At 49.7% G+C, this 19,294-nt stretch overlaps 1 protein-coding gene and 1 pseudogene across 3 annotated transcripts; both read left to right on the plus strand.

The window, feature by feature from the left end:
• Positions 1 to 957: 957 nt before the first annotated feature.
• Positions 958 to 11,821, plus strand: NAGA (alpha-N-acetylgalactosaminidase). Of its 3 annotated transcripts, none has more exons than XM_021667146.2 (10): positions 958 to 1,082; positions 1,445 to 1,536; positions 3,332 to 3,467; positions 4,679 to 4,850; positions 5,324 to 5,501; positions 5,805 to 5,899; positions 6,445 to 6,606; positions 8,805 to 9,002; positions 10,521 to 10,664; positions 11,179 to 11,821. In XM_021667146.2, the coding sequence occupies exons 2-10, from the start codon at positions 1,521 to 1,523 to the stop codon at positions 11,311 to 11,313; spliced, it is 1,236 nt and encodes a 411-aa protein (XP_021522821.2). In that variant the 5' UTR covers positions 958 to 1,082; positions 1,445 to 1,520; the 3' UTR covers positions 11,314 to 11,821. The 3 variants fall into 3 exon arrangements, with proteins under 3 accessions (XP_021522821.2, XP_021522822.2, XP_064224158.1); XM_021667147.2 differs by lacking the exon at positions 958 to 1,082 and adding an exon at positions 1,089 to 1,266; XM_064368088.1 differs by lacking the exons at positions 958 to 1,082; positions 1,445 to 1,536 and adding an exon at positions 2,356 to 2,503.
• Positions 11,822 to 17,147: 5,326 nt separating this feature from the next.
• On the plus strand, positions 17,148 to 18,246 carry LOC105733966 (small ribosomal subunit protein eS7-like; annotated as a pseudogene).
• Positions 18,247 to 19,294: the final 1,048 nt, after the last annotated feature.

Below are 19,294 nucleotides of genomic sequence, written 5' to 3' on the forward strand. Positions count from 1 at the left end.
AAGCAACTCATTAGCGCATTTCTTTTTGGATCGTTATGATTGGCCTTGGCTCCAGTCAATCAGCGCCGCCTGCACGCATTCCCCACAATGATTGGCCTCAGCCCCTTCGCCCCGTCTCCAGGAAGACACTCACTTTGACTGGTTTGGGCAAAATGGCGCCGCTGCGGGTAACGATGACTGACCTCGACGGTACCAGGCTCCGGCTTGGGTCGCTCCGTGCCGCGGCGACATCGCCACCTTTCCTCAAGCTAGGCCCGCTCTGGAAAACCCCAGACCTGACGGCTGCCAAAGCTAGCCAGCGAGCCGCTCCAGACGCCAGCGAGCCGCTCCAGACGCCATCCCGCAGCTCCGCCCCTCGCCCGGGCACCCGGACCCCACCGCCCGGCCCCGGTGCTGCCCTCGGAAAGAATGCCGCTCGAAGCCTCGCGAGACTTTGAGGAGCACATGAGAAGCCCACTCAACCCGCGTAGTGCCGGCGCCTCCTGGGGCGGCCAGAGGGAGGTGTTTGTCACCGGCCTACGTGGTGACGTTACGAGCGCGGCGCGGCCGCCCCAGCTGCGTCTGTTCGCGTCCTGCTGGGCGGGGCCGCAGTCCAGGTTCCCGCACCTGGGACCGCCCGGCCGCCAGAGCAGGCCTCAGCGGCTGTGGAAAGAAACCTAGGGAGCCGAATGAGTAATAATGAAAAAGCTTTACTAGTGTTTTAACTGCGTACCAAGCACTGTAGCAATAAGAAATAAAGGCCTGTGCTATCTGTGTATAAAACAAAGTGCAGTGGCTGCGGGGCTCCCAGGCAGGGCTGGGGAACAGGCCGGGCGCCCACCCTGGGTGCATCTCAGGCTCCTGGGGGTAAGAGGCTCCCGCAGAGCGGGAGCCCAGTGGGGCGGGGCTTGGGGGGGGTGGCGGGAGGGCGGGGCACTGGGAGGGCGGGCCCGTAGTGGGCGGGGCACAGCGTTGCTAGGGGGAATCTGATAGGTTGCGCTAACGGTTGTCCTCGTGAGGCCCCGCCCCACCGGAACGCTGCAGGCTTCTCAGGTTACGGGATTGGAGACAGTAGCGACCGCGGGACTGAGCACTTCTGAAGGGTAAGTACGGCAGGCGGTGACTCTGCGGTTTTGGGGGGCCCAGGGCAGGAACCCGGACCCGGATTGGAGTCCGGAGCCTGGCCCCAGCCCCACTCCTCCGCTCTTCCTGGACGACCTTGAGCCAGTCACTGCCTTTTTCTGAGCCCAGGCCGCTCCGGGCTCCCACCACTGCAGAGGGAGTGAGGTATGAAGTCCAAGACACATTGTTTAGTATTTATGAAAGAGGAATTCAAGCGCCGGGAAGTGATGGCTGGGGATAGGGCGGGCAACTTGGGGACCGAGTGTGGGATCCACGTCCAAGGTTGAGGGTGGCCGGGCTAGCCAGGCAGCCGTGACCCCAGTGCTTTTCTGACGTTTCTTAGCTTCCAGAACCCAACACATACAACTGATACTCGCAGAGCAGACCTGATAAGGTCCTCGGACCCGGCGTCCAGAGCAATGCTGCTGAAGACAGGTACCTACACCGGCTGGGGTGGTTTGGGAGGGTCGAGGTGAGTGCTGCAAGGAGTGCTTTGACTGGCCCTTCTTCCCTAATGTGGTTATGTGGGGAGACAGGTTCTTCTTTTTCTTGGAGCTGAGCAGGAAGGGAGAGGAGAAGCTTGCCCATTCAGGAATCAGTTTCCCTTCAAAGAGGCCCTTCCTTTCTCACCTCCTCTCCCTTAAGTCCAGAGGCTCTAACTGATGTGATATCAACATGTGTGGAGAACGGCCTGTACAGTCCCTACAGATAAGGAAACATCTTACAGATAAGGAAACTGAGGCCCGAGGGGGAAAGGGGAAAAGTGAGCTGATTAGGTGTCCGTCCTGGCTGGCTTACTTCTTAAGCCTCCTGAGGAGTCCTGAGGGTCTATGGTAGAGAGCAAAGAGCTCTGGACTGGGGCTTAGGAGACCAGGAGTCTGGCCAATGGTCCCAAACGATTTTTCAACTTTACTGTGGTGTGAAATTGACACACATTCAGTAGAAACCACAGTACCCATACAACCATTCCATTCACTTTCTGTATTCAGTAAATTGCATGAAATATTAACAATTTATTATAAGATAGGCTTTGTGTTAGATGGTTTTGCCCAGCTGTAGGCTAATGTGCCTTGTTGGCACCTTTTTTTTTTTTGAGACAGAGTCTCACTCTGTCACCCAGCCTGGACAGTGTGCTGGAATGCAGTGGCACAGTCTCCACTCACTGCAACCTTCCCCTCCCGGGTTCAAGCAATTCTACTGCTCAGCCTCCCAGTAGCTGGGATTACAGGCACGCGCCACCTCATCCAGCTAATTTTTTGTACTTTTAGTAAAGATGGGGTTTCACCATGTGGCCCAAGCTGGTCTTGAACTCCTGACCTGAGGTGATCCGCCTGCCTTGGCTTCCCAAAGTGCTGGGATTACAGGTGTGAGCCACTGCGCCTGCCCTGTCAGCACTTTTAAGGTAGGCTAGGCCCAGCTATGATGTTTGGCAAGTTAGAAGTTAGGTGTATTAAGTATGTGTGTATATATATATATATTTCATTTGATACACAGGTGCTCAACAGGTTGCTTCTTCCATATTAAGTATATTTTTGACATAATATTTTCTTTTTTAAAAAAATTATTGAGACAAGGTCTCGCTCTGTCACAGTCCAGGCTAGAGTTTAGTGGCAAGATCTCAGCTCACTGCAACCTCCACCTCTAGGGTTCAAGTGATCCTCTTGCCTCACCCTTTTGAGTAGCTGGGATTGTAGGTGCATGCCACCATGCCTGGCTAAGTTTTTGGATTTTTAGTAGAGACAAGTTTTCACCAATTGGTCAGGCTGATATTGAACTCCTGACCTCAAGTGATCCACCTGCCTTGGCTTCCCAGAGTATTGGGCTTACAGGCGTGAACCACTGCGCCCAGTGATATTTTCCACTTAAGCCGGGTTTATGAGAATGTAGCTCCATGGTAGGCCTAGGAGCATCTGTATAGTTAAGTTCTGTATATGGGATGGGAGGAGCTGATGGGGGGTATAGTAAGGAAGTAGCTTCAGGTGTTTGTTTTGCTAATTTGAGCACTGGTGATGGCCAGACCTCAAACCACTGCCTGGCCCAGGCACCATCCCCCCACTTAATGCTTTGCAGGAGCCAGCCATTGCAGGAAGAATGGCTAAACCCAAGAGACCAGTTTCCCTAATTGGCAGGCAGCCTCTATAGGGCTGAGCAACATACGGATAGGGTGGGATGAGGGCTGGAGCTGTGGGGGCCACTGGCAGTCACCATCCCCTCCTCCCTGGCCCCCTAGTGCTCTTGCTGGGGCATGTGGCCCAGGTGCTGATGCTGGACAATGGGCTCCTGCAGACACCACCCATGGGCTGGCTGGCCTGGGAACGCTTCCGCTGCAACACTAACTGTGATGAGGACCCAAAGAACTGCATCAGGTAAGGTCTGCATCCACCTGACAAACCTTGCCCAGGGCCCTGCAGAGTGGGAGGCAGGAAGTGGAGGGTTGGCCAGAAAAGAAGGCAGGGTCACAGTTCTCCATCCCAAAGACTGCAGACAGAAGTCACTTAGACTATCAGATGCCTAACCCCAGCCTAGCCCCATGACCTACCTGGGGCCTCTATAGGGACTGTCAGGCCCCAACCTGGTCACAAGGCAGAGACCTTGCAGGGGCCCAGCCCATGAGATAACGGTTAAAAGGTCAGGCCAGGCCCCCTGTAATTACCCAGACCCAGTCCTGCCTTTTGGCCTGGGGCCAAAGTCCCTGAGGACCCAGCCCATGAGATAACTGTTAAAAGGTCAGGCCAGGCCCCCTGCCTGGGAGGCCAGGGTCAGTGGTTTGGCTTTGGGCCAGCCACTCCTTTCAAGCCAGCTTGCTTATGGGTCATGGCACAATCCTTGCTGGTCATTTACACCGATACCTGGCTTACGCTTCAGCAAGGTCATGGTTTTTTGAGACGGAGTCTTGCTCTGTCACCAGGCTGGAGTGCAGTAGCACGATCTTGGCTCACTGCAACCTCCATCTCCCAGGTTCAAGTGATTGCCTTGCCTCAGCCTCCTGAGTAGCTGGAGCTATAGGCATGTGCCACCATGCCCAGTTAATTTTTTGGTATTTTAGTAGAGATGGGGTTTCACCATGGCCAGGATGGTCTCTATCTCCTGACCTCGTGATCTGCCCACCTCGGCCTCCCAAAGTGCTGGGATTACAGGCCTGAGCCACCAAGCCTGGCTGGTCATTTTTTTTTTTTTTTTTTTTTTTCTTTGACACAGAGTCCTTCGCTGTCGCCCAGGCTGGGGTACAATGGTGCAATCTCTGCCCACTGCAACCTGCCCCTCCTGGGTTCAAGCGATTCTTCTGCCTCAACCTCCTGAGTAGCTGGGATCACAGGTGCACACCACCACACCCGGCTTTTTTTGTATTTTTAGTAGAGACGAGGTTTCACCACATTGGCCAGACTGGTCTCTAACTAACTCCCGACCTCATGATCTGCCCACCTCAGCCTCCCAAAGTGCTGCGATTACAGGCATGAGCCACCGCGCCCAGCTTGGTCATGGTTTTTATAACCCAGAGTCAATCAGAGCTAAGGCAGGGTGTGGGTGAGGGCCGAGCTGGGTCCCTGAGCTGCCTCATCCCTCTGCCCCTCATTAGTGAGCAGCTTTTCATGGAGATGGCTGACCGGATGGCACAGGATGGTTGGCGGGACATGGGCTACACATACGTCAACATCGATGACTGCTGGATTGGTGGGCGCGATGCCAGTGGCCGCCTGATGCCAGATCCCAAGCGTTTCCCTCATGGCATTCCCTTCCTGGCTGACTACGTGAGCTGCATCCCAGCCCTGCCCTTGGCCTCAGGGCTAGACTGCTCCTTTCACCCTACCTTGCTAGGGCTCATTTACATAGTCCTCGTTTGAGATCTCACAGTCTACTGTGGGAAACAAATGAACGCCGACTTTGGGCCGGCTGTGGTGAGTGAGAGCCAGAAAGAGCATCTTACTCAGCCTGGGATTCCAGGAAGTTTCCCTGGAGGAGGCAGTTCTTGAGCTGAGCCCAGAGAGATGGCATAGGAGGCAGAGAGGATGGCAGGAGCAAACACCTAGGGGCAAACAGCTGCTGGGAGGTATGTGTTGGGGGAAGGGTGGGCCATTGTGGGCAGAGGCCTGGCCAGCATGCTGGGACCCTCTCCTTTGGTCAGTGGGAACTACTGAAGGTTTAATGGGGCCTGGTCAGATGTGCCTTGAGGAGGCTCCCTGAGGGTCCTGCTTGAGCCCACTGTGCCCTCAAACCCCCACAGGTTCACTCCCTGGGCCTGAAGCTGGGCATCTATGCAGACATGGGCAACTTTACCTGCATGGGTTACCCAGGCACCACACTGGACAAGGTGGTCCAGGATGCTCAGACCTTTGCGGAGTGGAAGGTGGACATGCTCAAGCTGGATGGCTGCTTCTCCACAGACAAGGAACGGGCCCTGGGTGAGTTATGTAGCTGCCTGGGGCACACAGGGAGACGGGGAGGGTGGCTGTGGAGACCCACCAGTGCCAACCTGGCTGAGCTTCCCAATTCCCCTCACCTAGGAGTTAGGGGGATTGTGGCTCCCAGGTTCCCTATATATGGGGTGGCAACATAGCCCACCCCAGAAGCGTTTGAGGCTCTGGGTATGAGGGGAGGCACCTACACTTCGGAGCTTGTTTCCTCACTCACATCTGTTGGGAAAAGGTTTGGGCTGAGGGCCCAGACTGCCTCCTCAGGCCTCAAACAGGTTGGGCTTTCACCAGGGTACCCCAAGATGGCTGCTGCCCTGAATGCCACAGGCCGCCCCATTGCCTTCTCCTGCAGCTGGCCAGCCTACGAAGGTGGCCTCCCGCCCAGGGTAAGCCATTCTGCACCCTGCCTGATGGCACTTCCCACAACCAGGCCTCCTTGCCTCCTCAGTGCCAGGCTTCAGGGAGGTGGCCTTCCAGAGCCAGGACTACTCTCACCACAGATGCCCCCATGGTGATCTGTAGGTGTCTAAAGACCTACATAAGTACCCGCAAAGAGCGGGTGAGCTCAGCCAGCTCAGAGAGGTGTGTGTTGGAGGGAGAGGCGGGCCTTAAAGAAGAGGCCCTTGAGAGGTGGGCTGAAGGAGTTGGCATCTGAGGCAGGAGATCCATCAGTGCTGGCACACAGTGCCCAGGATCCCGGGAGGTGCCCAGTGGGTGAGGAGACCCAGAAGGGCAGGGTAGGCTTCTGGCAGCAGGATGCACAGAGGGGAGACCCTGGTAGCTCCAGAGCAGGGCACCGTCTCAGAGGCCTTCGTCACCCTGAGCAAGATGATGGGGCCTGTTCTCTTCCCCCTTCCCCAACTTCTGTGTGGGTCTCTGGGCTGCAGCGTGTGATTCTGGTGCTGGACTCTGCCTTCCCCTTGACATCCAGGTGAACTACAGTCTGCTGGTGGACATCTGCAACCTCTGGCGCAACTATGATGACATACAGGACTCCTGGCAGAGCGTGCTCTCCATCCTGAACTGGTTTGTGCAGCACCAGGACACACTGCAGCCGGTGGCTGGCCCTGGGCACTGGAATGACCCTGACATGGTACCAGGATGGAGGGGGATGTCCCTAGGCCCACCATCCATGATGACCCTGCTCCCCACTGCCCTGTGCTCTCTTCCTCCCTGGAGGCTCACTGCCAGGTTCTAGGTCAGCGCTTCTGAAATGTGTCCCTGAACTGGCTGCTTTAGACTTGACTTAGCTGTTTTCCAGGGCCCTATCCCCCACGTTTTGGATAAGAAGTTTCAGGGGAAGAACCTGGGAATGCCCACTGTTAAGCATCCCCCGCAACCCCAGGCAACTCTGATGTTTCTGAAAGCTCAAGAACTTGGTCTGTAGTGACCCTGGAATAAGATGTTATTGCTGTGCATGTTGAAGATCATGACCTTGCTATTCCTGGTGCCTGGAGTGCCCTCCCCCATCTGCCTCTGATCCTTCTGTCAGTGCCCTGCCTGGTCCTCCACAGGCACAACTGGCCCTCACAGTCCTGCTTCCAGCCCTCACATTTTATCTCAGTCATTGCCCTGGGCCATTTTGTTTTTGCAATTTATAACTTTATAGTTATCTGTTAGTCAACAAGCATTTACTACTTGATTGATCCTATGATGATAAGAATTACAAGTGCAAAGCTAGGCAGAGGGAACAGCCTGGAGGAGCAAGAACTGGCCTACTGTGGAGTCCCGGCTCTAGCTCTGCCACTTTACCTTGGGAATTTGTTCTGTGCCTCAGTTTTGTCAATTGGAAATAATAGTAGCTACCTTATAGGGTTGTTTTGAGGGTTAAAATAACTCTAAAATGCTTGGGACAGTGATGGGCACAAAATTGTTATCACTAAGCCTGTAGCTTGTGTCCTGACTATGGATTGCTTGCCCTGGGGTTAGGAGTCCTCCTTGGTCCATTCAGCTGTGGCTAAGGCAGGTGGTTGTGGCCAGTGGTAGGTGCAGGAACTCTGTCCAGTTCTGTTGCCTTCCACTGTCACCCTGGAGCATTTATCAACTTGACCTAGTTTATAAGCTTTTTGGCCGGGTGCAGTGGCTAACACGTGTAATCCCAGCACTTTGGGAGGCTGAGGTGGGTGGATCACAAGGTCAAGAGATCAAGACCATCTTGGCTAACACAGTGAAACTCTGTATCTACTAAAAATACAAAATTAGCCGGGCGTGGTGGCATGTACCTGTAGTCCCAGCTACTTGGGAGGCTGAGGCAGGAGAATCGCTTGAACCCTGGAGGTGGAGGTTGCAGTGAGCCGAGACTGCACCACTGCACTCCAGTCTGGGCAACAGAGTGAGACTCTGTCTCAGAGGGGAAAAAAAAAAAAGCTTTTTGACAACAGGAGCCTGTATGATCATCTGAACCACCTGTGATGTAGTGGGGGCATAACCACCTCCATCACCTCTGTGGTTTTCTGAGTCGGAGTCTCGCTCTGTTGCCGAGGCTGGAATGTAGTGGTGCAACCTTGGCTCACTGCAACCTCCACTTTCCGGTTCAAGTGATTCTCATGCTTAAATAAGTAGCTGGGATTACAGATGCACACCATCACGCCCGAGTAATTTTTGTATTTTCTGTAGAGATGAGGTTTTGCTATGGTGGCCAGGCTAGTCTCTAACTCCTGGGCTCAAGTGATTCACTTGCCTCAGCCTCCCAAAGTGCTGGGATTACAAACGTGAGCCACCGCACCTGGCCACCTGCCCACCCACCTACTGCTGATCCTGTGTTCTTCATGGAAAATAAAAGCTGATGCTTTGATAGAAAGTGACTTGAGGGTGGGCGCGGTGGCTCACGCCTATAATCCCAGCACTTTGGGAGGCCAAGGCGGGTGGATCACGAGGTCAAGAGATCGAGACCATCCTGGTCAACATGGTGAAACCCCATCTCTACTAAAAATACAAAAAATTAGCTGGGCATGGTGGCACGTGCCTGTAATCCCAGCTACTCAGGAGGCTGAGGCAGGAGAATTGCCTGAACCCAGGAGACGGAGGTTGCGGTGAGCCGAGATCGCGCCATTGCACTACAGCCTGGGTAACAAGAGCGAAACTCCGTCTCAAAAAAAAAAAAAAAAGAAAGTGACTTGAGTCCCCCAAGGCCACACAACTGGAGAATGGTGTTTGCTGAACCAGGCCTCCACATGCAGCCATCTTTCCCCAATCCCTACCTGCTCTTCCTCGGCTACAAGTTTGGGGATGGTCCCTGTGTCTACCTCCTTGAGGAGATCAGAACCGACTACTCGTCTTCTCTGTCCCCAGCTGCTCATTGGGAACTTTGGTCTCAGCTTAGAGCAATCCCGGGCCCAGATGGCCCTGTGGACAGTGCTGGCAGCCCCCCTCTTCATGTCCACAGACCTGCGTACCATCTCTGCCCAGAGCATGGACATACTACAGAATCCACTCATGATCAAAATCAACCAGGATCCCTTAGGCATCCAGGGACGCAGGATTCACAAGGTACTAGGGAGGGAAGGAAGGGGAGGGCTGAGGAACTGAGCTCCCCTGAGAGAAAAGTTGACAGCATCACCTGGGGGAGATACTTGGAGGGGGTACAGGAGTTGCTCAACCCCCAACCAGGCATACCCCTTCTAGTTGCATATGGTTTAGGACTCTGCTGGGAGCTGCTCCCACTGTCGTCCTCTTGCTGAGTGAAAGCAGGACAGCTCAAGGGAGTCGGGAATAAGATGCATCAGCCACATAAGGGCACACAGGAAGGATGAGGCACAGGGCTTCTATACACTGTGATGGCCTGCAGAGAACTTAGACTTCCCTGCAGAGCAGGAGGAGCTGGGTTTTTTGTTTGTTTTTGAGACAGGGTCTCACTCTGTTGTCCAAGTTGGAGTGCAGTGGCACCATCTCGGCTCACTGCAACCTCCAACTCTCAGGTTCAAGCAATTCTCCTCCCTTAGCCACCCAGGTAGCTGGGATTACAAGTATGTGCCATCACACACACCCTGCTAATTTTTTTTTTTTTTTTGAGACGGAGTTTCGCTCTTGTTACCCAGGCTGGAGTGCAATGGCGTGATCTCGGCTCACCACAACCTCCGCCTCCTGGGTTCAGGCAATTCTCCTGCCTCAGCCTCCTGAGTAGCTGGGATTACAGGCACGTGCCACCATGCCCAACTAATTTTTTTTTTGTATTAGTAGAGACGGGGTTTCACCATGTTGACCAGGATGGTCTCGATCTCTTGACCTCGTGATCCACCCGCCTCAGCCTCCCAAAGTGCTGGGATTACAGGCTTGAGCCACCGCGCCCAGCCCCTGCTAATTTTTTTGTATTTTTTTTTTAGTAGAGACAGGGTTTCATCATGTTGGCCAGACTAGTCTCAAACCCCTGACCTCAGGTGATCCACCTGCCTCGGCATTGCAAAGTACTGGGATTACAGGCATGAGCCACCACGCCCGGCTGCCTTGCTCTTTACCAAATCCTGGACTCTGGTAAAAATAAACCTACAGAACTGCAGGAGGCACCTGTAGAACTGGTGATGCCCAGAGGAAGTAACAATTCCCTGCCAGAGGGGCTGATGGGTAGAGCTGGGCCTGGAGAACCTTCTGGAGGATGGGAGTTCATATCCAGCTCCATTCTCCACCCTCCTGGAACAGAGTTCATCGTTCCCACTGGACAGCACACTCCAGGACAGCACTGGCAGCTGTTTGGGGGTGGCGCTCATGTACTATTCTGTCGATGCTTCCCCGTTTCTGCATTTATCCCTCTTGTTGTCCTGTGAGCTTCTGGGGCAGGCCCTCATGCAGCACTTGTCTCAGGGTGCTAGCATGGGGGCTGGGCTCCAAGTAGGTGTTGATGAGTGTCTGCTGAGTCAGGGAAAGCAGGCAGGTAGGGTTAGATAAGCTGGGGTGCTGGAGGCCCGTGGCATCCTCCGTAAGCCTATGTGACCCAGTACTCAGGGAGGGCCAGGGAGGCAACTGTAGGGCCTGAGCAAGGGACCCCAGCCAGTAGCCACCTTCTGTGCCCAGGAAAAATCTCTTATCGAAGTGTACATGCGGCCCCTGTCCAACAAGGCAAGCGCCTTAGTCTTCTTCAGCCGCAGGACCGATATGCCTTATCACTACCACTCCTCCCTTGGCCAGCTGAACTTCAATGGGTCCATGATGTATGAGGTGAGTGTCCAGCTGCCTGTAGCTACCCACCTGGGCTTCAGATTTCCCTGGGAGGGCGTTATGGGAAGGTGGTTGTTCACACATGGCCTCCCCTGAGTCGTGGGCTTAGGGCCTCTGGCAGGTGCCCATGGGGAGCTGCAGGCACTAAGAGCTGCAGCTGGTGCTGTGCTCTGTACCAGTGTTTTCAACCTATGCAAACAGAACTACTGCATATAAATATAAGTCCCATTAGCCTCTAGGGCTGTACTCCTCCTCCCACGGGTCAGCCCTTGCTGGCACGTTTCTCAGTTTTCCATGGGCTGGGGCTTTCTCCATGCCTGTGCTTGGGCATCTGTTGGATTTACTGGTAGAGACATGATGGAGATTCAGGGCTCCCATTTCTGTAGGGCATACTGGAAGCCCAGCACAGACAGGCCAGAGTCCAGGCAGAAGCCTTCTACATCCTCTGGGTGGGGGTGGGGGCTCTGTGCATCCATTCTCATAGTGGCATTGGTGATGTCCCTCCCCACTGCAGGCCCAGGATGTCTACACAGGTGATATCATCAGTGGCCTCCAAGCTGAAACCAACTTCACAGTGATCATCAACCCTTCGGGGGTAGTGATGTGGTACCTGTATCCCATCAAGAACCTGGAGATGTCCCAGCAGTGAGGAGCTGGAACATGTGACAGGCTGCGGTGGCACCACTGAGCCTAGACCATGGAACTTTGGCATGCCCAGGGCACGTGGGCAGGTTCTCTGCTCCCCAGGCCCCACTTGGTGACTGACCCCATCGTACCCAAAGTGCAATGTCAGGGCCAGGTTCTATGCCCTGCCCTCTTGGAAACTTCTCTTGGGGCAATTTTCCTGTGGCCTTCCTGGCCTCTACTTTTGTCTGTGCAGCCCCTCAGATGTTGCTGAGCAACTCGCCAGCCTCCTGAGCCCCATGCCCATCAGGACTCTAGCCTCTGACCTTGTTGTTGACTCTGAAATCAGGATTTGGAATTTTTCAAATTAGTAGAGAGATCTGACCTCTTGCCAGGAACACCCATGAGTTGTGTGATCGGCTTTTATACCCAGAGAAGGCCTTGCAGGCTGATACCACCTGGGAGTGAGGATCAAAAAGGAGACCTTGGCTCCCTCGGGTCACCAATAAACCTGTGAAAGTTGTTGTAATCAAGTAGTTGTAATATGGACCTGGAGCACCTTTAGTTAGGGACTCTGGTGGCACTGCACAGAGTGCTACATTCAAATCTCACCTCTATAGAAGATGTATGGCATCTTCTGGCCCCTCTTTTTCCAAAGTGACCTGAAGATTGTACTTCCTAGAGATGCCAGATTTGCCTCCACTAAGGAGCTGCCCCTGCTGTGCCTAGCATGCTGGCAACACGGTGAGGCCAAGTAGCAATGCTCCCAGGCCCTGTAGCTTGTTCTTTGCCCAGGAGTGCCCCTGGCCCAGCATCTCAGCCTGCTCTTCTCTCTGGTGGCTCCACTCCCACCCCTACTTTTCTCCCTTTATTATTTCTCTCCCAACCTGGCTACAGAGGTTTATATTCCCCAGATGTGTCCACAGACCTGTCCAGGAGTTGTGTCTTAAAACTGATTTCCTGTTCCTCTTCCTAAGGATGGGGTAACGATCAAAGTTGAAGGAACGATAGGCTCTTGCCTATCTTGCTTTGGTCCTCATTTCCCAAGCCCTCCTCTTTTAGCCAAGGCTACAGTGTATTTGTCTTCCCTGGTGGCTCTCTCCCCTTTGGAAAGAGCTGGTTGGCAGAGCAAGCTAGCTAGGTCCTCCTTGGGTTTTAAATGTGGGAGCACCCAGTGCCCCAGGCCTTGCATTGTTCTGCTCAAAGACTATTTTCTGGGTGGATCTCCCACACTCCTCAGGGTTCTGAGATCCTTGTATTTAGGGTATCGTGTAAACACTTACATGTGCACATTTTGTTACATCATTTAAGATGACTGGAGCTTCACTGGTTAAGTATAGAGTCACCAGAGAAAATTTCTTTCCGCAGTCAATGTCTTGAGGCTGTTGAGAAACTCAGGACAGACGCCTACCTCATCCCAGGCCTCTGTCCTTAAAGGCCTGCCCCTCTGTGCATAGTTCCAGCTTTGGGTCTTGCTCATAGTGCTGTTCAAGCAAAATGGAATAGTCTCAGTTGGGAACACCTTCTCTTGCCAGTTCCAGGAAGGCTTTCCCACCACTCTGGGATGTGGTGGAGTATCTAAGTTCAGACCATGGACTTGTGAGTTCGGGGCCAGAGTTGAGCCTGGACTTCACCAATTAATTCCCTCACCTTTCAGCCCAAGATAGCTACATGTCTTTACTTGCTGTTTAAGTTATCTTTTTGTCCTGAGGGTGCCTCATTGATCCTATCTCTTCACCCTTCATTCTTTCAACACACATGCCATCTATCTCCCAGGTGTTTATTCCCTTTTATTCAAGGCCAGTTAGGAACGAAATTATTTTTTCTCAGTTCAAGACAGACTTGTTTGGACTTAAGGTACCCTTTCTCGTTTTAAAAAGTTTTATCATAAAAACTTTCAAATTCAAAAGCAAAATGGTAGAGTGAACCTCCTTATACCCAGCATCCAGCTCCAACAACCATCAAACTTGTACCATTATTTCATCTCTCTTCCTGCACATGCTCCTCTGATGTGTCAGCTACAGTATGTGAAAGGAAATCTCAGAAAACCCTAAAAACCACTATGTATCTCTAACAGATGAGGGCTTTAAAAATATACATATGGGCTGGGTGTAGTGGCTCATGCCTGTAATCCCAGCACTTTGGGAGGCCGAGGCAGGTGGATTACCTGAGGTCAGGAGTTCGAGACCAGTCTGACCAACATAGTGAAACCCCGCCTCAAAAATAAATAAATAAATATATATATACACACACACACACACACACACACACACACACACACACACACGACCTTAATACAATTTTCCTATCTAACAAAACAATTTTAAAATGATTTTATGCTCAGTTTTTGCCAGTTGTCTCAAAAATATCTCTCTATAGTTTGTCTGAATCAAAATGGTCCAGTGAGAGGCACTGAAAGTTTGCTCCCTTCATAAAAGCATTGAACAACCTTTGAATTTCACAGAACTTTGGAAATTCACCAAAAGCTTGCAGCAACCCAGAGAGCTTCAGTTGAAAAAAATTAATTTTGTTGAATTCCAGTAGGAACAGTTAGTTATGTGGTATTTTACGTTATCAGATTTTAAATCAGCTATTTTAAACAACATATTCAAAGAGCCAAAGGAAGCCATGTCTAAAGAAATACAGGAAAGAGCCAGGTGCAGTGGCTCACACCTGTAATCCCAACACTTTGGGAGGCCAAGGCAGGGGGATCACAAGGTCAGGAGTTCGAGACCAGCCTGGCCAAAATTGTGAAACGTGGTCTCTTCTAAAAATGCAAAAATTAGCTGGGTGTGGTGGCACACACCTATAATCCCAGCTACTCAGGAGGCTGAGGCAAGAGAATCACTTCAACCCGGGAGGCAGAGGTTGCAGTGAGCTGAGATCATGCCACTGCACTCCAGCCTGGGCAACAGTGAGACTCCATCGAGAAAAAAAAAGAGGCCAGGCGAGATGGCTCACGCCTGTAATCCCAGCACTTTGGGAGGCCAAGGCAGGTGGATCATGAGGTCAGGAGATTGAGACCATCCTGGCCAACATGGTGAAACCCTCTCTCTATAAAAATAAATAAATAAATAAATAAAATACAGGAAATAATAAGAATGATGTCCAAACAGAGAATAACAAAGAGAGAAAACTAGAGTAGGGAAGAAAGCACAAATTCTGGAATTGGAAAGTACAATAACTGAAACGAGAAATTCACTAAAGAGGTTCAATAGTAGATTTGACAGAAAAAGAATCAGCAAACTTGAAGACAGATTCATTGAAATTAACCTCTGTGAGGAAAAGAAAGAAACAAGAATGAAGAAAAATGAGCAAAACTCCTAAAACCTTTGGTATTCCACCAAATGTACCAATATACACAAAGAGAAGGGGGCAAAATATTGGAAGAAATGCTTGAAAATGTCTCACATTGGATGGAAAATAATAATCTACCTATTCAAGAAACTCCATGAACTCCACATAGGTTAAACGCAAAGAGCTCCATACCTAGACGTATCATAATCAACCCTCAAAAGACAGAATTTTGGCCGGGCGCGGTGCCTCATGCCTGTAATCCCAACACTATGGGAGGCCAAGGCAGGCGGATCACAAGGTCAAGAGATCGAGACCATCCTGGCCAACATGGTGAAACCCCGGTGGCACACACCTGTAGTCCCAGCTACTTGGGAGGCTGAGGCAGGAGAATTGCTTGAACTCAGGAGGCGGAGGTTGCGGTGAGCCGAGATTGTGCCATTGCACTCCAGCCTGGGTAACAAGAGCGAAACTCCGTCTCAAAACAAAACAAAACAAAAATTAGCTAGGTGTGGTGGCACACACCTGTGGTCCCAGCTACTTGGGAGGCTGAGGCAGGAGAATTGCTTGAACCCGGGAAGCGGAGGTTGCAGTGAGCCGAGATTGCGCCATTGCACTCCAGTCTGGCACCTGGCAACAGAGCAAGACTGTCTCAAAAAAAAAAAAAAATACAAAAAATTAGCTGAGTGTTGTGGCACGCACCTGTAGTCCCAGCTAATTGGGAGGCTGAGGCAGAAGAATCCCTTGAACCTGGGAGGCAGAGGTTTCAGTGAGTCAAGATCACACCACTGCACTCCAGCCCAGGCAACAGAGCAAGACAGTCTCAAAAATAAATAAATAAATAAATAGATAGATAGCCAGACATGGTGGCACATGCCTGTAGTCCTAGCTACTCAGGAGACAGAGGCAGAAGGATCACTTCAACTCAGGAGTCTGAAGTTACAGTGAACTATAATCATGCTACTGCACTCCAGCCTAAGCAACAGAGCAAGACAAAACCCTGTCTCTTAAATTATAATAAAGGAAAGGAAATACCACATTGTTGTAACACTGAGGAGCCTTGAGTTGGACATTATGCTAAATCATAATTACAAAAAGTATGATTCAAATCTAAGACCTCAAACTATGAAACTACTACAAGAAAATATCAGGGGAACTCCAGGACATTGGTCTGGGCAAAAGTTACACTGTGGAATAATACCTGACAAGCACAGACAACCAAAGCAGTAATGGACAAATGGGATCACACCAAGTTAAAAAGCTTTGCATAGCAAAGGTAAAAATCAACAAAGTAAAGAGGGAACCCACAGAATGGGAGAAAGTATTTGCAAACTACCCATCTGACAAGGGATTAATAACCAGAATATATAAGGAGCTCAAACAACTCTATAGGGAAAAAAATCTAGTAATCTGATTTTTAAAATGGGCAAACTATTTGAATAGACATTTCTCAAAAGATGACATACAAATGGCAAGCAAGAATATGAAAAGGTATTCAACATCACTCAACATCAGAGAAATGCAAATCAAAACTACAGTAAGATACAATCTAACCCCAGTTAAAATGGCTTATATACAAAGACAGGCAATAACAAATGCTGGTGAGGCTGTAGAGAAAAGGGAACCCTCACAGACTGTTGGTAAGAATGTAAATTAGTACAACCACTATAGAGAACAGTTTGGAGGTCTTCAAAAAACTAAAAATAGATCTACCATATGATCCAGCAATCTCGCTGCTGAGTAGATACCCAAAAGAAAGGAAATCAGGTTATTAAAGAGATGTCTGTACTCCCATGTTTATTGCAGCACTATTCACAATAGCCAAAATTTGGAAGCAATCTAAATGTCCATCAACAGACAAATGGGTAAAGAAAATGTGGTACTTATATACAATGGAGTGGAGTACTATTCAGCCATAAAAAAAGAATGAGATCCTGTCATTTGCAACAACATGGATGGGAACTGGACATCATTGTGTTAAGTGAAATAAGCCAGGCACAGAAAGACAAATACAGCATGTTCTCACTTATTTGTGAGATCTAAAAATGAAAACAATTGAACTTACGGAGATAGAGAGTACAAGAATGGTTACCAGTGGCTGGAAAAGGTAGTGGAGCTGTATGAGGGAGGTGGGGATGGTTAATGCCACAATAAAATAGAACGAGTAAGAGCTAGTATGTGACTATAGTCAATAATAATTTAATTATCCATTTTATTTTATTTTATTTATTTATTTATTTTTTGAGACAGAGTTTCGCTCTTGTTGCCCAGGCTGGAGTGCAATGGCGCGATCTCGGCTCACTGCAACCTCTGTCTCCTGGGTTCAGGCAATTCTCCTGCCTCAGCCTCCCGAGTAGCTGGGACTACAGGCATGCGCCACCATGCCCAGCTAATTTTTGTATTTTTAGTAGAGACGGGGTTTCACCATGTTGACCAGGATGGTCTCGATCTCTTGACCTCGTGATCCACCCATCTCGGCCTCCCAAAGTGCTGGGATTATAGGTGTGAGCCACCGCGCCCGGCCTTAATTATCCATTTTAAAATAAAACAGTATAACTGGCTCTCCCTAAGCCGGCACTCAGCAAGGAGAAGGCCACATTCAATTTGAGTGCCAAGACTGTGAAGCCCAACGGTGAGAAGCCCGACGAGGTTGAGTCCAGCATTTCCCAGGCTCTTCTGGAGCAGAAAGTGAACTCAGACCTCAAGACTCAGTTCAGGGAGCTGAATATTACAGCAGCCAAGGAAATTGAAGTTGGTGGTTGGAAAGCCATCATAATCTTTGTTCCAGTTCCTCAACTGAAATCTTTCCAGAAAATCCAAATCCAGCTAGTATGTGAATTAGAGAAAAAGTTCAGTGGGAAACATGTTGTCTTTACTACTCAGAGAATTCTGCCTAAGCCACCTTGGAAAAGCCATACAAAAAATAAGCAAAAGCGTCCCAGGAACCATATTCTGACAGCTACGCACGATGCAATCCTTGAGGACTTGGTCTTCCCAAGTGAAATCGTAGGCAAGAAAACCCACATTAAACAGGATGGCAGCCAGCTCATAAAAGGTTCATTTGGACAAAGCACAGCAGAACAATGTGGAACACAAGGTTGAAACTTTTTCTGGTGTCTGTTAAGAAGCTTATGGGCAAGGATGTTAATTTTGAAATCCCAGAGTTTCAACTGTTAACAAAAATGATGAAATAAAGTATATTCACACAAAAAAAATCTTTGTGACACAAAGGATAAATGCTTGAGGGCAGGGATACCCCATTTTCATGATGTGATTGTTATGTTTTGCATGCCTTATATCGAAACATCGTGCCAGGTGTGGTGGCTCACACAACTTTGGGAGGCCGAGGCGGGTGGATCACCAGAGGTCAGGAATTCGAGATTAGCCTGAACAACATGGTGAAACCCCATCTCTATTAAAAATACAAAAATTAGCTGGGTAGGTGGTACACACCTGTAATCCCAGCTACTCGGGAGGCTGAGGCACAAGAATCGCTTGAACCCAGGAGGTGGAGATTGCAGTGAGCCAAGATCATGCCACTGCACTCCAGCCTGGGTGACAGAGTGAGACTTCATCTAAAAAAATAAAATCTCATGAACCCTATAAATATATATATACCTACCATGTATCCACTAATAGTAAAATTAAAATTTGTTTAAAAGTATGCTTCTAGTTTTCTGAAGTATCTAAAGTACTCAAACTCATACAAAAAGGAAGTAGAATGTAGAATGACGGTTTCCAGGGGCTGGAGGGAGTGGTAAATGAGGTCTAGTTGTCCAGTGGGTGTAGTTTCAGTTTTACAAAATGAAAAAGTTCTAGAGATCTGCTGTACAACACTGTGAATACAAGTGTTGCAGCTCTTTTATAATCTGTCTAGAAAATTTCACTGGAAAACCCTATTTTAAAAAGCAATGTGAATACAGTTAACACTACTGAACTGTATGCTTAAAATTATTAAAGGATAAATTTTGTATTACATGATTTTTACTACAATTTAAAAAGATGTATTTCTGAAACTGAATCAGAAGATGCCCAGCATTTTACAGATAGTAGCTATGGACAGGTCCAGCTGAATAGAGTCCAACATGGCCAGAAAGGACATGGGCTCATGGAGACTATGCTGTCTTGCCCTCAAATAGGATGGCAGCATTCCCCAGGAATGCAAAAAGATACCCCGCCACCCCCCCCAAAAAAAAGTGAGGAATCTAATTGAGATGTGCACATCTACCAGCCCTGGGATACCCAAGAGGAGGAATAAAGGATAGAACTGAGTGTCATTAGGGATGACATTACAAATGTCATTTTCCTTGCCACTATTGTGATTGTGCATATCAGTTAAATATCAACTACCCAGTAGTGATTATTGTACCACTTCCTTCTTTACCCAGAATCCAGGTAAAATGTAAGATGTAACATTCTTCTTTTCTCTCATTCAATTATTATCCAATTCTTCTGCCACCCTTCCCTGAACATCATTTGGCTCCAGGAATATAGCCATCCTCACTTTTCCCCCAAACATCCCCATCCATAAATGACTGAACAAGAAGAGAGGAGATAACAATTTCCATCTGCTAGGTGGATATTCAGAGTAAGGAGTAAGAATAATAAAGACCTTTGTTCATTGCAAAAAAAAAAAAAAAAAGAAAAAGAAGAAAAATCTTGGCTGGGCATGGTGGCTTACCCCTGTAATCCCAGCAATTTGGGAGGCCAAG

The sequence above is a fragment of the Aotus nancymaae genome, unplaced genomic scaffold, assembly GCF_030222135.1.
Source record: "Aotus nancymaae isolate 86718 unplaced genomic scaffold, 86718_ANA_hifiasm-v0.15.2.pri h1tg000076l, whole genome shotgun sequence".
Classification (NCBI taxonomy): Eukaryota; Metazoa; Chordata; class Mammalia; order Primates; family Aotidae; genus Aotus; species Aotus nancymaae.